Source organism: Agelaius phoeniceus, chromosome 3 (genome assembly GCF_051311805.1).
Source record: "Agelaius phoeniceus isolate bAgePho1 chromosome 3, bAgePho1.hap1, whole genome shotgun sequence".
Classification (NCBI taxonomy): domain Eukaryota; kingdom Metazoa; phylum Chordata; class Aves; order Passeriformes; family Icteridae; genus Agelaius; species Agelaius phoeniceus.
Window position 1 is genome coordinate 59909344 of NC_135267.1, and position 12945 is coordinate 59922288.

The 12945-nt window shown below is 38.1% G+C and overlaps 1 protein-coding gene across 10 annotated transcripts in view; it reads right to left on the minus strand.

Annotated features, from left to right (window-relative positions):
- SYNE1 (spectrin repeat containing nuclear envelope protein 1) overlaps positions 1–12945 on the minus strand; it is a 287608-nt gene that overhangs the window by 47783 nt on the left and 226880 nt on the right. For 9 of the 10 annotated variants that reach the window (XM_077175388.1, XM_077175395.1, XM_077175394.1 and 6 more), the window contains 10 exons: positions 11767–11943; positions 11006–11161; positions 8086–8241; positions 7171–7341; positions 6445–6578; positions 4834–5038; positions 3384–3566; positions 2248–2394; positions 1058–1212; positions 619–766 (listed from right to left, as the gene is read on the minus strand). In XM_077175388.1, coding sequence (XP_077031503.1) covers positions 619–766; positions 1058–1212; positions 2248–2394; positions 3384–3566; positions 4834–5038; positions 6445–6578; positions 7171–7341; positions 8086–8241; positions 11006–11161; positions 11767–11943 — 1632 coding nt within the window. Of the gene's footprint in view, positions 1–618; positions 767–1057; positions 1213–2247; positions 2395–3383; positions 3567–4833; positions 5039–6444; positions 6579–7170; positions 7342–8085; positions 8242–11005; positions 11162–11766; positions 11944–12945 lie in introns of those variants that run through there. The other variant, XM_077175393.1, reaches the window with a different exon arrangement.

Below are 12945 nucleotides of genomic sequence, written 5' to 3' on the forward strand. Positions count from 1 at the left end.
TCATAAACTCTGAATCTAGTACTAGTAAAAACTCTGAATCAGTTTTTCCCTGCAGCAAAAGCTGTGCTAGCTCCTGATTTGTTACAAACAAATGACTCTAGCATGCAGCAAAGACCAAATGAATTTGCTCTCCAAGGAAATGTTATCAAATGGAGGCCCCATGGTGAACTGTATAACTCAGTACTTGACCGAAAAATCTTCCTTTAGCATGCTTTTCAAATGCTATATGCATTGATAACTTAGTAAAAAATAAAAAAAAAAAAATCAGAATAGAGATTTTTCTCCAGTTATGAGTGAAGGCAAAGAGCCAAACAACATGAGAATTGCTAGGTTTTTTAAGGAGCTTTGGTTTCCTTGGTACAAATGAATCTGAAGTAGACTAAATGCAGGGGACACGCACTCACAGGCACAATGATGCATTACACAGACACTCGAGTCCTCCTCCACGCTGGCTATAATTGACATATTTGCATGCTTCTGTTTTTAAGTTTTCCTCATATGGTGCACACAAATACAATTCAAGGCATGCTATTGTATCATTCAAAAAAAGAATGTGCATTCCTTCTATGTATAAATAGTATGTGTATTAGTGACGTATAAATAGACATAATTACTTGCCTCGTGTTCCCTCTGTTGCTCCAAAAGTCTTTGGTAGTTTCCTGAAACCTCTACTGCCAACTTCTGCTCAGTCTGAACTAATAAATCCATCCAAGTCCCACATTTCTCCAAGAAGGTCTGCTGCTGCAGCAAGAAAGACTGCAACTTACTGAAAGAAAGTAAGAGAGATGGATTCAGGTAATTCCAATTCAGGGTAACACCTTTCCCCTCATTTATTTATTTAGAAAAGTAGCAGTCCCACTCATTTCAAATCCTGTTAATTTGTGGCAAAAGTGAGCCAAAAATGAGCATCTCAGTTCAATGGCTTTGCTCTTTATTTATAAGTACACCAAAGAAAAGGAACTTTGGTCAATAAAATACCTGAAACATTTTCATATTCTGCAAAAGGTATACTTTCTAACTTGTAGAAAACGGTAGAACAATCTTTATTTATCCCCACCTGAATCTCTCTGTAGTCTGAGATGAGATCAGAGACCAATGTCTGTTCAGGTTCTGCATCCTCTTGATTTCCTTGTCATTCAGAGGAAGCCTGTAACCCAGCTCATTGAGACGGTCCAAATCAGGGGCCATGCTGCTGAACTTCAGCATTTGACTCTGCAACAAACAATAAAAGTGATAACTGGGAAGTTCATGAATTACATTATTATTATGAGCTAGCACTTAGTTAGATTTAGAACGGCCTTGGTTGCCACCAAGTGGTAAGCAACCTCTATGCCAGGGAAAAAATTATCCAGTATCCATCTTCTGGTCCCAGACCAGGAGAAAACTTGTGTTCATGTTTAAAAGTGTGCAGAGAAATATGCTCAAATTGCACTGAAGTGTTTTGCTGAATTGATGATTTACAGATCAGAGCTGAAGAAGCAGGCTAGTGTTCAAAGCCCTGTGGTTATACTGTCAAAATAAGTGACTTTTTCCTTGTTTCTTAGCCTGAATTCTAGGCTGGTAAATTTGCACTGAAATTATTCAACTTTTTATTTTTAGGTTTTTGTTTTGCAGCACAGAAATACTCAATTCATCCGTAAGGAAAATGCTCTGCTTTCTAGCATATAAAAAGTGGAATTCTGTCTTTAGTTAATCTTGATGGAAAAAGAATGGAAGATTCCAATGACAAAAACAGCCTAGATGGCAAAGTTCACCAACTTCCTGTCATGGCCTCTGAAAAAAGGAGAGGGAAAAAAGAAGATCCACAAAAAGAAGAGTGTGCAAGACCTAAAATGGAAAATCACACAGTACACACTACGAATGTTTCTTCAGTATATCAAGTTACCCAAATGTATAAAGTACTTCATACCTAAAGGACATACCAATGAGACAGGAATTGAATAAATTCAAAAAAAGTTGAGAGAAAAGAAGAAGAAGGAAATATTCAAACCCTGCTACTTTCCATGCCTATTTTGATCTATTATTAATTTTATTCTGAACAGTTTGACTGCCTTTTTCATCTTTACTCAGGGGCAATGTGACAATCATTCCCTGACTGCCGTAAAACTTCAATTTCTCATTCTTACACTTTTCATGAGTGACAGACCTTTAACACCTAGAGAATGCACATATCTGTGCATACCCTGCACTACAAATAACCAGGCCAACAGAAGAAAAACCCCAGGACTTCTTTTGTTTATTAGTCACCTTGAGTTGCTCCATTCTACTCTGTATTGCCGAGACGTCAGATGAGTGACTGGGATCCTGTTCTTTCAATGTTTCTTCTGCTTCCGTTATCCAGGTCTCAAGGACTTCCAGGTTCTTGGCAAAGGTTTGATAGTCCAGGACTCCAGCCTTGAATACAAAAGGATCCACAGTTTAATAACTTCAGCTTCATGGCCTCCTTATTGACATTACACTCCTGTTTATCTCATTATAGATTTGCAAACAGTTGAATTGGCTAGGAGGAATTGTAACTGCTGCTTTGCTTGCATACTGCAAAATTAGCTGGATTTTCTTTAGGTTAGAAGAGGATTTTTGATCATAGCAAAGGAAACATTTCAGCAAAGTGCATAAATGTCTCCTTACCTTAAAATGGATAATATTTTTTAGGTTTCTTTTATGAAAGAAACTCCTCTCTTTAATTTATTGCCAGCAGAGAGAACTAGTAGCTCTTATTGCAATGTTAAATTAAAATTTTTTTTTGTGTTTTGTCTCCTCACAGTACAGTGATACTATAAAAACAGTGACACTACTAGATTTCTTGAGTAAGTCTTTTCTCTCAAACAGAAGCTGCTACCTTTGTGGCTTTTTTTATCCAAATAGTTTCCTATGAAACATTCTTCCACTCCTTTTTTCCTCTTTAGACACTGGTGACACAAGCAATTTGGCAACATCTATTAAACAGACTTTTGCACAAATGGTAGGTGTCAGTCTGGCCACTGACATTAACAGGGATGGCAAAAAATCAGTTCTACACAATATTCGGAATCTCTCATTTCTTTTTCTTTTGAAGAAATATGCGGGAAGAGTGGTTGATTTCAGGGGAGCAGTAGCTGTGGATGCACTATTGTTGTGTGCTGAAAACATGGCCACCTTGGCATTCCAGACAGATATTTTCCTGCATGAGGTTTGCTATCCTTATCCCAGAATTTGGACCTTTTTACAAGGTCTCTTTGCTGGACTTGAGCATATTTTCTACTCTCAGCTTTGGCTTCCAGGGAAGTCTAGGAAAAGCTAACAGGTAACAGTACTCTCTTTTCCCAGGCAGCTTTAGCTAATTTATGTGTTTTCAGGAACCACAGGATGATCACACTTGAGGACTGTAAACACTGTCTGCATACCTGAAGTGCAGCCTGCTGCTTGCGGAGAGCTTGTTCCAGGGTTGACAGATTCTGGTTCAGAGAGAGATGATCAGACTGTATGGCTGCTGCTGCTGAAGCCTCCACCTGGCTTTTCAGCTCCTCCCCCAGTTCTTGAAGGACAACCAGAGACTCCTGTGCTGTTTTCAGATCTGTGAGTACATCCTGTTGCAACACATTGAATAAGGATATGAATAGTTAAGCCGACCGTCTCGTGGTATCATCATCTCCTGATTTAAAGGAAGAATGAAATAACTGAACTCAGACACTGTAAGGAAACCTTTAATTTACTACTGCATTTCAATATCAAACTTTTCTTAACTTACAGTTACATTTTGTATGACTTGAAGAATAAAAAAAATATATGTCAAGAACCTGTACAGAAAAGAACTGAAAAAACAGTTCATCTGTTCATCAAGGTTCATCTACCTTTGAGCAAGCCTGAGTTGTTGATGAGGCAATAACTGTTGAAAGAAATATTTTGAATTTACTGACATGATGGTCCTAAGCAGTGGCAGCCATCTCTGTGAATTGATTCAGGTGTAGGCCTCCTTTTTCCTCCTGCTATGATTTACCAGGCGGGCAGAAAAAATAACTTCTTTAAATGACCTAACATAATTGTTATAGAATAGGACACCAGGAAATAAATTATTTGAACCAAACAATTTCAATTTCCAGTCCATGGTGCCTGATTATGGCAGAAATGCTCCAAAAGATCATGAACATGTTTATTTTTTAAACACTAATATTTTTTCTCACTGAAATTGTTTTGCTTACATTGAGACAATTCTTTTTTTTTTTTTGTTCAATGACACTTAACATTAACTTAAGTTCAAAAGAACCAAAATGCAAGCACAGAGAGAAGATAAATTATTCTGCTGCCTTGAGATACAATCTTGAAAAAGGAAGAATCTCAAGGTTTCAGAGACAATGGTGTCCTTCCATAGGGAAGAATAAAGACATCTCCATCTTTCTGAAAATGTGAACAGTCTTGATTGGTGGGAATATAGTCAAAGGATTTTGAGTTTCTTTCTATTATGAGGAACTTAGAGATATAAGTTCCTTATAATAGAAAGAAACTCAAAAATCCTTTGACTATATTGGTAGAGACACTTTCCCAAGCATGAATAACTTCATTAAGCAGGACCTTAAGACTGAATCAAATGATGCAATTTATCCACCCTCCCCAGATAGAAGACTTCAGATACAAGCTTCTGAAACAACAACAACTAATGGAGGGATCAAAATTTAGAGACACTCATTGACATTTGGGTAGCATACATGCAGCTGTATCCTATGCCTAGGCTGCATCAGTAAAATGAAATATGTAGTATACAAGATTCCAAAACATCAACTACAGCAATGGAGAGCTTCTAGAGATTTTTTTTTCTTTAGCCCACAGAGCTGAGAAAAGCTGCAAAGATGAACATACATTGCAGTCCTGAATCCAAGAAGTAACTTCATCATCAGCAATGTCTTTGCCGGTTGCAGTCTTCAGGAGCTCATTGGTCTGCTCTTCTCGCTGGTGGACTGTGGAAGAGCACTGCTGGTAGCAGTCCTTGTACCTCTGCCACAGCTGGAGCAGGGCCCTGCTGGCACGCAGCCGCTCTGCAACCTCCTGCAGGAGGTTGTTCCACCTGGGGAGGAGACTGTGTGAGTGACCCAGGCCTGGGAATCCACAATAACAATCTGTGTCCCTCTTTCTCTCTGCTATTTCCCATGGTCTCTCAACTTTTAAAAAAATTGGCAATAACCAGGATCCAGACATTTGGTGAAAATAATACCGAACCAAGGAATTTCTGTTTCAATACCAAACCTGGCTGTTCTGAGCTGTCGCAATGAGTGTGACGTGTGCTACATCTTGGATGCTGTTTATTAATGCTGGCAGTCAGAGCTGCAGGACACTTTTTGTAGTGAACCTCCTGCTATTCCACTTAGTACCCTCAGCATTACAAGGCATCCATGACCACCCATGCACTGCCAATAGCAGATTCCTGTAAGGGCCTAAGAGGACCAGAACAGCTGTAAACAAGACACCATTTCCTCTCCTGCCATTTTCTCCCAAACTCTGACGCAGTATTTAGTCATAAAGCTCTGTGTAACTTGCTTGTAAAATACTCCCAGAAATATTAAAAATCTTTATATTTCTATTATCCAAATTAATATCTAATCTCCCTTTGAATTTTTTCCTATAACAACTTCCCAGTGAATTTTTTCTCTAATAGCAACCAGGAACACATGTTTTCTTAAATGTGCTCGTAGTTACCAAATGCCTAATTGTTTCCTTACCAAAGAAAATCACAGTATTTATCAATTATTATTATATGATGAAAAGCAAAGATTTTGGAGCAAAAATTCTGCCAGCCATCACTGAAACTGTTAAATTCTATGGTATCTTAATAATCTCTCCTCCCACTTCCAGTTTCTAGGACAGGACTGAACACAGATTAAAATAAATTCACCATGATTCTGCTTTCAAAAAATTCCCAGCTTTCCACCAAACTATCTTTTTTCTTCTGGATCCTCCCTTCCTGTATCTGAGTAAAGCCTTTTACTAGTTCTTGCCTGAATTCAAAGCTGGAGAAGCTGTTTGCCAAGGTACTGGTGAGGGGCTTAGATCTTCCAGTCTATGATGCCCTTCCTACAACTAGAAATAGCAACCTAAAATTTGAGAAAGCTGGTGCAAACCATTGAAACACTGCAAAAAATTTTTTCAGATAAAGTTCTCAAATTTCAAGCACAGTATTATTTTCCAGCATGGTGTTTATAAATCTTGGTTGGCAGTGAAGCACAGAGTAAAACTACTGACATTCATGCTCAAATGCTCACTGGAGAAGGTATTTCATTTATTATGATGAGTAAATTAGAGTTTTACTTCAGTCCTTGGCAAAAGGAATAATCCTGCCTGTTCCAATAAACCTCTCGTAACCCCAGGAACTTAAAATAATAAAATATAAGAAAAACAGGGATAATGGAAAACTGGATAATGGATAAATACAGATTTGCTACTGAAAATAAAGTTTAACACAAAGACATTTTCTACCTCATATTCACTTCTTTCAAAGTGTTGGTAAGTGTTTCAGTCACTGGTGGGTGACATTCTTTCAACAACTCATTGGTCACAGAACCAAATTTCTGTAAGCTATTCTCTTGTTTTTCCAATTCATCTTGTAGGCTCTAAAGCAGAATAATAATAAAACAAAACCATGAGTTAATAAAATTCCACAATGTAGAAGCATTTCAAAATAGTATGCACCAATTGCATTAGATTATGGAAAAAAAACTTGATTTCATGTGCTTCATATAAATAAGTCGTTTAATATAAATATGCTCTAATACGCTTTTTTTTACAATGGTAAATTACTTGATCATGTGAGCGTCTCAGCTGCTGGAACATTATTTTCTTTGATCATCAATCTACTGCAAGGTTAGTGGGGGGCTAAAAATGTGATCTCAACATGCACCTGGAGCTCTGAAGCCAGATGAAGTAGCGCGAGAACCTTTAGTTTTTACGGCCATTAGCATGATTTAAAAACTTGTAACAATTTGATGGTATGGCTCAAAATTACAAAGAACATCAAAAATCTAAAAAGAAAACAACTATCCCAAATTATTTTTCTCTGCAAAAGGAAACATGCAGTGGCTGGTTTATAATGTGTTCTCTTAATGTCATGTGATTTTAATGTGCCAGTATGTCTTCTCCTTCTTATAAGCCAAAACCTACAATTATCTGTATCCATGCAATTTCAGACAAATTAACTCTTTTCACCTGAAGTTTATCAACTTGGACTTTCACAGCTTCCAGAGAACCAGTAAGAAGATAAAAACGGGACAAAGAGTATCTGGCTTCTGTCAGGTAACTGTTCAGTTCTTCATAAGCCACTTTGTAAATGCTCCACTGATCAAGAACTGATTGCAACAATATCTTCAGCTGGCTAACCTGGGAGGAGGGAGGAATAAACACAAAAGTAAATTAAAAGCATTCAAGCTATTTGGGATTTGTTTAAATTATTTTCTTCCTTTGGCTCTCACATGTTTCTTGCCCTAAATAGGTTTAATCTTAAACCTATTGGATAATGAAGAATTTTTACAACCATCAGTTGGGTTTACACTGGGAACAGCTTAAAGTTCTATTTCATTTTATAAAGGCTGGATGGAAGGGCCAAAGTAAAGATGTCAGAATTAATTTCACTTTGGTCTAAAGCAGATCAAGGGAAGTTCCTTGAGACTACACATGATTTCCCTAAGGCAGGGAAATCAGCCTATGGAAATCAGCAGAGAGGTTAGCACTAACACACTGCATTCCTTCTGAGGAGGCAGACAAATGTCAATCAAACTTTGAATGCTGAAAATTAATGCTGATCTCTTCCTTATTCTGTGAGACCTGTGGGATTGAAAATAATTTGGTACCTTTACACTAAATATCAGGAAGCATCTAAAAAGCTTCACTTACAATGACTAAAATCATTGTTGAAATAAGAAATATTATACCCATTTTATGTGGTATGTGTACACACAAACTTGGGGATTGATGGCTAGAGAGATGGAAAGGGGGACATGATTCAGAATCTCTTCCCCTACAACACAGAAGAAATCCAGTAGCTGCAACTGTTACTTCTCCCTCTCCTCCATGCCTTATGCCTTATTCCTAGAGGTGAAGTTTTCCCCTTACGAATTCTTTTACCATGTGATCCAAATTGGCCCAGGAATGGTTAATTTCTTGCAGTGTATTCATAACAGCAGAAGAGACTTCTTCTTTCTTGTTCTGTACCAAAGAAAGACCACTCTTTTCTACATTTTCTACTTCTTTTTCCTTAGTTCTTATTGATTCTTCTAATTCCTAAAAAAAAGAAAAAAGAAACCTGAGTTTAATTGGCTAAATGGCTAAATAATACCTTGATATAGAAAGGATGCCCATAAGCTCCTTAGTTTAAAAAATAGGAGACATGCTGGCATATTCTGACTTTTTATTGTCAAGGCATTCACAACTCACCAGCAATTTCATTGAATATTTTATGTTCCCTTTAAAGTCTGGCGGTTTGTTGTTGATTTAAATAGAAGCACATCCTCTACATAAAACTTCTGTATAATTTTCTGCTCTCTTGTAAGAATAGAAAATTCCTTGAAAATAGCCATTCCTAGCTGGGAAACTACCTATATAATTTCATAGCATTGTGCAGGCAGATCAATGTAAGTCCTGCAGTGCTCTGACTCAATGGGAAGCTCTGGGGCTTCAGGCAGCACGAACACTGAGTCTGAGCAGAGTGGGGCAGTAAGGCTTTGCACGCTTCACGCCAGCATAGATTTGTGTTCACCTGTGAGTATGATACAGAAAGCAGACTGTGAGGTGATTACAGCCTTGTGTTAGCCCTACATTTACTAGCACACCATGTGATCTCAGGTTATTTTGTCATTTTCTGCAAGCCTCCCCTCACTGAGAGAAACAGTGAATCAACAAAGATCAACAAAGAAAGAAAAGAATACAACAGAACTCTGGTCAACCTGAAACCCCATGTCTTTCAATAAATTTCACTCCCTCTGAATCCCAAAACACAACAATCAAACCATTGCCATAAGAGACTTTACACTGTAGATAGTTGGGAAAATTTTTGGAACAAATAGAATTTATCCCTGCACAAATATGACACACTTTTGTCTATATACATATTTGTGAGAGCATTTTTGCAGCATTGTTTATTCTCAGCCTTTTTTCTCCTGTATTACTTCACATTTCCTCAAACATCTAGCCATGACCTTGTTTCAGAGTGCCGCCAGAGTTATATATCATTTTTTAACCAGTTGACAACAACACAAACACTTTGAAGTTGAACATAATAAATTTGACTTTCCAAAAAGTACACTTTTGATCTGAAAAAAGTCATCTAACTTTATACAACGTTGCTCCAAAATTCAGAAGAGGCAAAGGTTTCAAACACCAAGACCAGCAGATATTTCTGGTTCTCTTGGAAAAGGGCTTTTTTATTCATAACTTAAAACTCATAACTGAATTAAAGATGCATTATTTTGACAGGAAAAGAAAGCCCTTAACTTCACTTATTAATATGATGCTAAGCAGCAACTAGCATTGGTTAATAAATAAACTCCAGCTTTTGTACTAGTTGAACCGGATATCTGGGAGTGTCTGACATAGTTATTTCTTAAACAATTTGTTTCTCTGCTGATCAAAGTCTTGTCATTCATTACTAACTCCCCAAGTGTATTTGCTAACTTCCCTGACCAAAAGGAACCAAAAAGGTGATAAATCAGATTCAGCTTTGAACTCCAGCCAAGCAGACTGCTGATTATGTCAGGCTATGTTAAATTACCCTTGCTTTAGTTGTATGGGTTTATTGTGCTGAAACCATAAAGATACCTGAATTAAAACTAAGCACTTCAGACAGATTGAAAACTCAGGTCAGCAATTTCAGAAAAAAATTTGACCTCTAACATATCTGGACTAACCACCCTATTTGCCTTTACAGAAACAAAGATGGGTTTAATGTGCTGGTGAATATATAGCAAATTCTTTTATACATTTCATTTGAATTTACAGCTGTTCTCTTTGTGGGGATCAACAATTCCCATGCATTTGTCCCATTAAACATCCCAACATTGTCCCATTAATTAAATTATTGCAGGAGAGACACATAAATTTAAACACACTTCCTCGATCCCTTTTATGGGGATGAGAACACCAAGATTTTGTGCATTCAGTTGGCCTGAAGGAGTTGTAATTTGATCTGGCATGAAATTTATTATATGGTATCTGGTAGCACAAAATTATTTTGAACAAAAATTATGTGATGCCTGATACTGTGTGGAGGCCTTGTCTATAAATTCAGCAGTATCTGTTCTGCCTATATACCTGTAAGCTTTAACTCTGGCCTGAAAGCTCCAGAGGTAAGCTTCTTACTATTTAAATATGTGCTGCTCTGAGTAAGATGTTCAGAGACAACTGTGATACCCTATACAGCTACAACACTGCTGTGTCATCCTTGTATCAATTGCATGTGAAAAATTGTGGTGGTTTTGAACTCATGTGCATTATGTATAGCTGCATTTTGCCTCCTCTCATCTTTGCACGTCACAATCATGACTCTCTTTCTCTTTCTGGATAGTTAAATATTTGAAAAAAAAACCCAACAAAAAAACAATTCCCAGGTTGCTGAATGAATGCCTAAAACTTCCTTGGGTTCTAGAATTTTTCTCTGAATAGTCAGGTGGAACATATGAAATGGAAAAAGAAGGGAAAAAAGTGGGGTGTGGAGGAAAGATAGTGAAAAGGCAGAAAAAACCCGTAAGACTGGCTAAACAGATATGACAACACATTCCTTTGACAGTCTTCTAGTTCAGTATGCCTGGCAGGCTTTGAAATGTCCAGTGTAGAAATAATGATGACTTTAGTTGGTCTTAAGCAACTTTGAAACATTACAGCTCCTTCCTCCTCTTTTATTGCTGGCACCTTAGGAACAAAACCTCTCCTTTACTGAAGTCAGGAAGAGTTGATTTACTGACTTCATCAATATGAAGATTTCACATAGATTTATTAAGTGTGGTTTCAAACTCCTGGAAAGAGAACATTATTATTTGTAAGTAGACATTACCTGACAGTCTTTCAAAGCATTCTGCACTGAAGCCTGGTCTCCAATTTTTTGTTGCTGTTTCAGCTTCTTCTCTTGGGTTTCAAACCAAGTTTTTAGGCACTGCACATTGTTTTCATATTCTGTCCAGGATTCCTGCAGACTTTCCAACAGCTGAATCTGCAAAGAAAAATGAGTATATACTTTCTCACACAATTATCTTTATTGGTGGGTCAGATATATAAATCATTGAAAACCGATGCAAAGTAGTGCCTTCTTGGAATTCAGTGCTTTCAGAATTTAAAAATAGTACATACATTCAAATTTAATTTGTAACTAGTATTTTTTATAGAATTAATAATAACCCTGGCTTCATTTAGCTTGGGAAAAAGAGGGCAAAAGAATCAGCTCACTGTGCTGTCCACTCCTTATAGGGAGGCATGGGGAAAGTGCAGGCAGACTATTCTGGGGGATATCAAATAAAAGGAGAAGATATAACAATTACAAGTTGCAACATGGGAAATCCTTATTGGGAACAAGACAAAAACTTGTCCCCCACCTGAGTGGTTAAGCATGAATCAGCTACCCAGAAGAATCTGTGGAATCTATCCTTGGAAATTTTCAAGATTAAGCTAACCAAGTCCCCTCTGAGCTAACTGTAAAGTTAGCTCCGTTTGAGCAGGAGATTGATTTAGATGACCTGCAGAGGCTTCCAACAATTATTATCTTATTGTTCTACACATTTTGAAAGTTCACTCCAGAGCAGCTAGGTTTTTTTTCTTTACCTTTTCTGTTATCAGGCCTTGAAGGATCTGCCAATGTCTGTTCATTGCTCCGAGCTGTTCTGCAAAATCAGTTTTGTCACTGCGTTTACTTTCAACATCCTGGCTGCTGATTTGTAGCACTGATTGGTTCACAAAGTCGACAGTCAACTGTTTGCAATTTAAATCTATCTTGAAACCCTAGGAAAAAAAAAATGGAATAAACAAAGCAGCACATAAGCACCACAATTTCTCACCTTCCTGCAAAACAGAGGAAAAATGTTCAACAGCTACATCTTTATCACACTGTATAGAAGGGTCTTTTAGCAATTGGGCAGGAATTAGAAAACAAGTCCCTCCCACAGTAAGAAAAGAGAGGGTTCAGCACCACTTGATGAAGCTCGATAGGCACAAGTTTATGGGACCTGATGAGATGCATCCCAGGGTCCTGAGGGAGCTGACTGGTGCTGTTGCCAAGCCACTTTCCATCATATTTGAAAAGTCATGGTGGTCAGGCAAACACGCAATGACTGGAAAAGGGAAAACATCACTACTATCTTTACAAAGGGAAGAAAGGAAGATCTGGGGAACTACAGACTGGTTAGCCTCACTTCTGTGTCTGGGAAGATCATGGAACAGATGGTCATGGAAGCAATGTTAAGGCACATACAAGCCAAGGATGTGATCCAAGACAGCCAGAACAGCTTTACTAAGGGCAGAGTGTGCCTGACCAATCCAGTGGCCTTCTATGGAATGACTGCACCAGTCAACAAGAGAAGACTGTCTGATGCCATCTACCTAGAATTCTGTGAGGCTTTTGACACAGTCCCAAATGACATTCTTATCTCCAAATTAGAGAGACATGGGTTTGAAGGGTGGACTATTCTGTGGACAGGGATTTGGCTGGCAGCCAGAGGGCTTTGGTCAATGGCTCTGTGTCCAGGTGGAGACCGGTGATGAGTGGTGTCCCTCAGGGCTCTGCTCTGGGATGGGTGCTCTTTAATACCTTGATCAATGACTCGGTGAGATCAGATGTATCCTCAGCAAGTCTGCAGAGGATATGAAGCTGAGCAGAGCAGAAAACTTGAGAACTAAGCCCATGAGAACTTCATGGAGTTCAAAAAGTCCAAGTGCAAGGTGCTGCACCTGGGCTGCAGAGATGAACTCATTGAGAGTAGCTCTGCAGAGAAGGATTTGGGAATT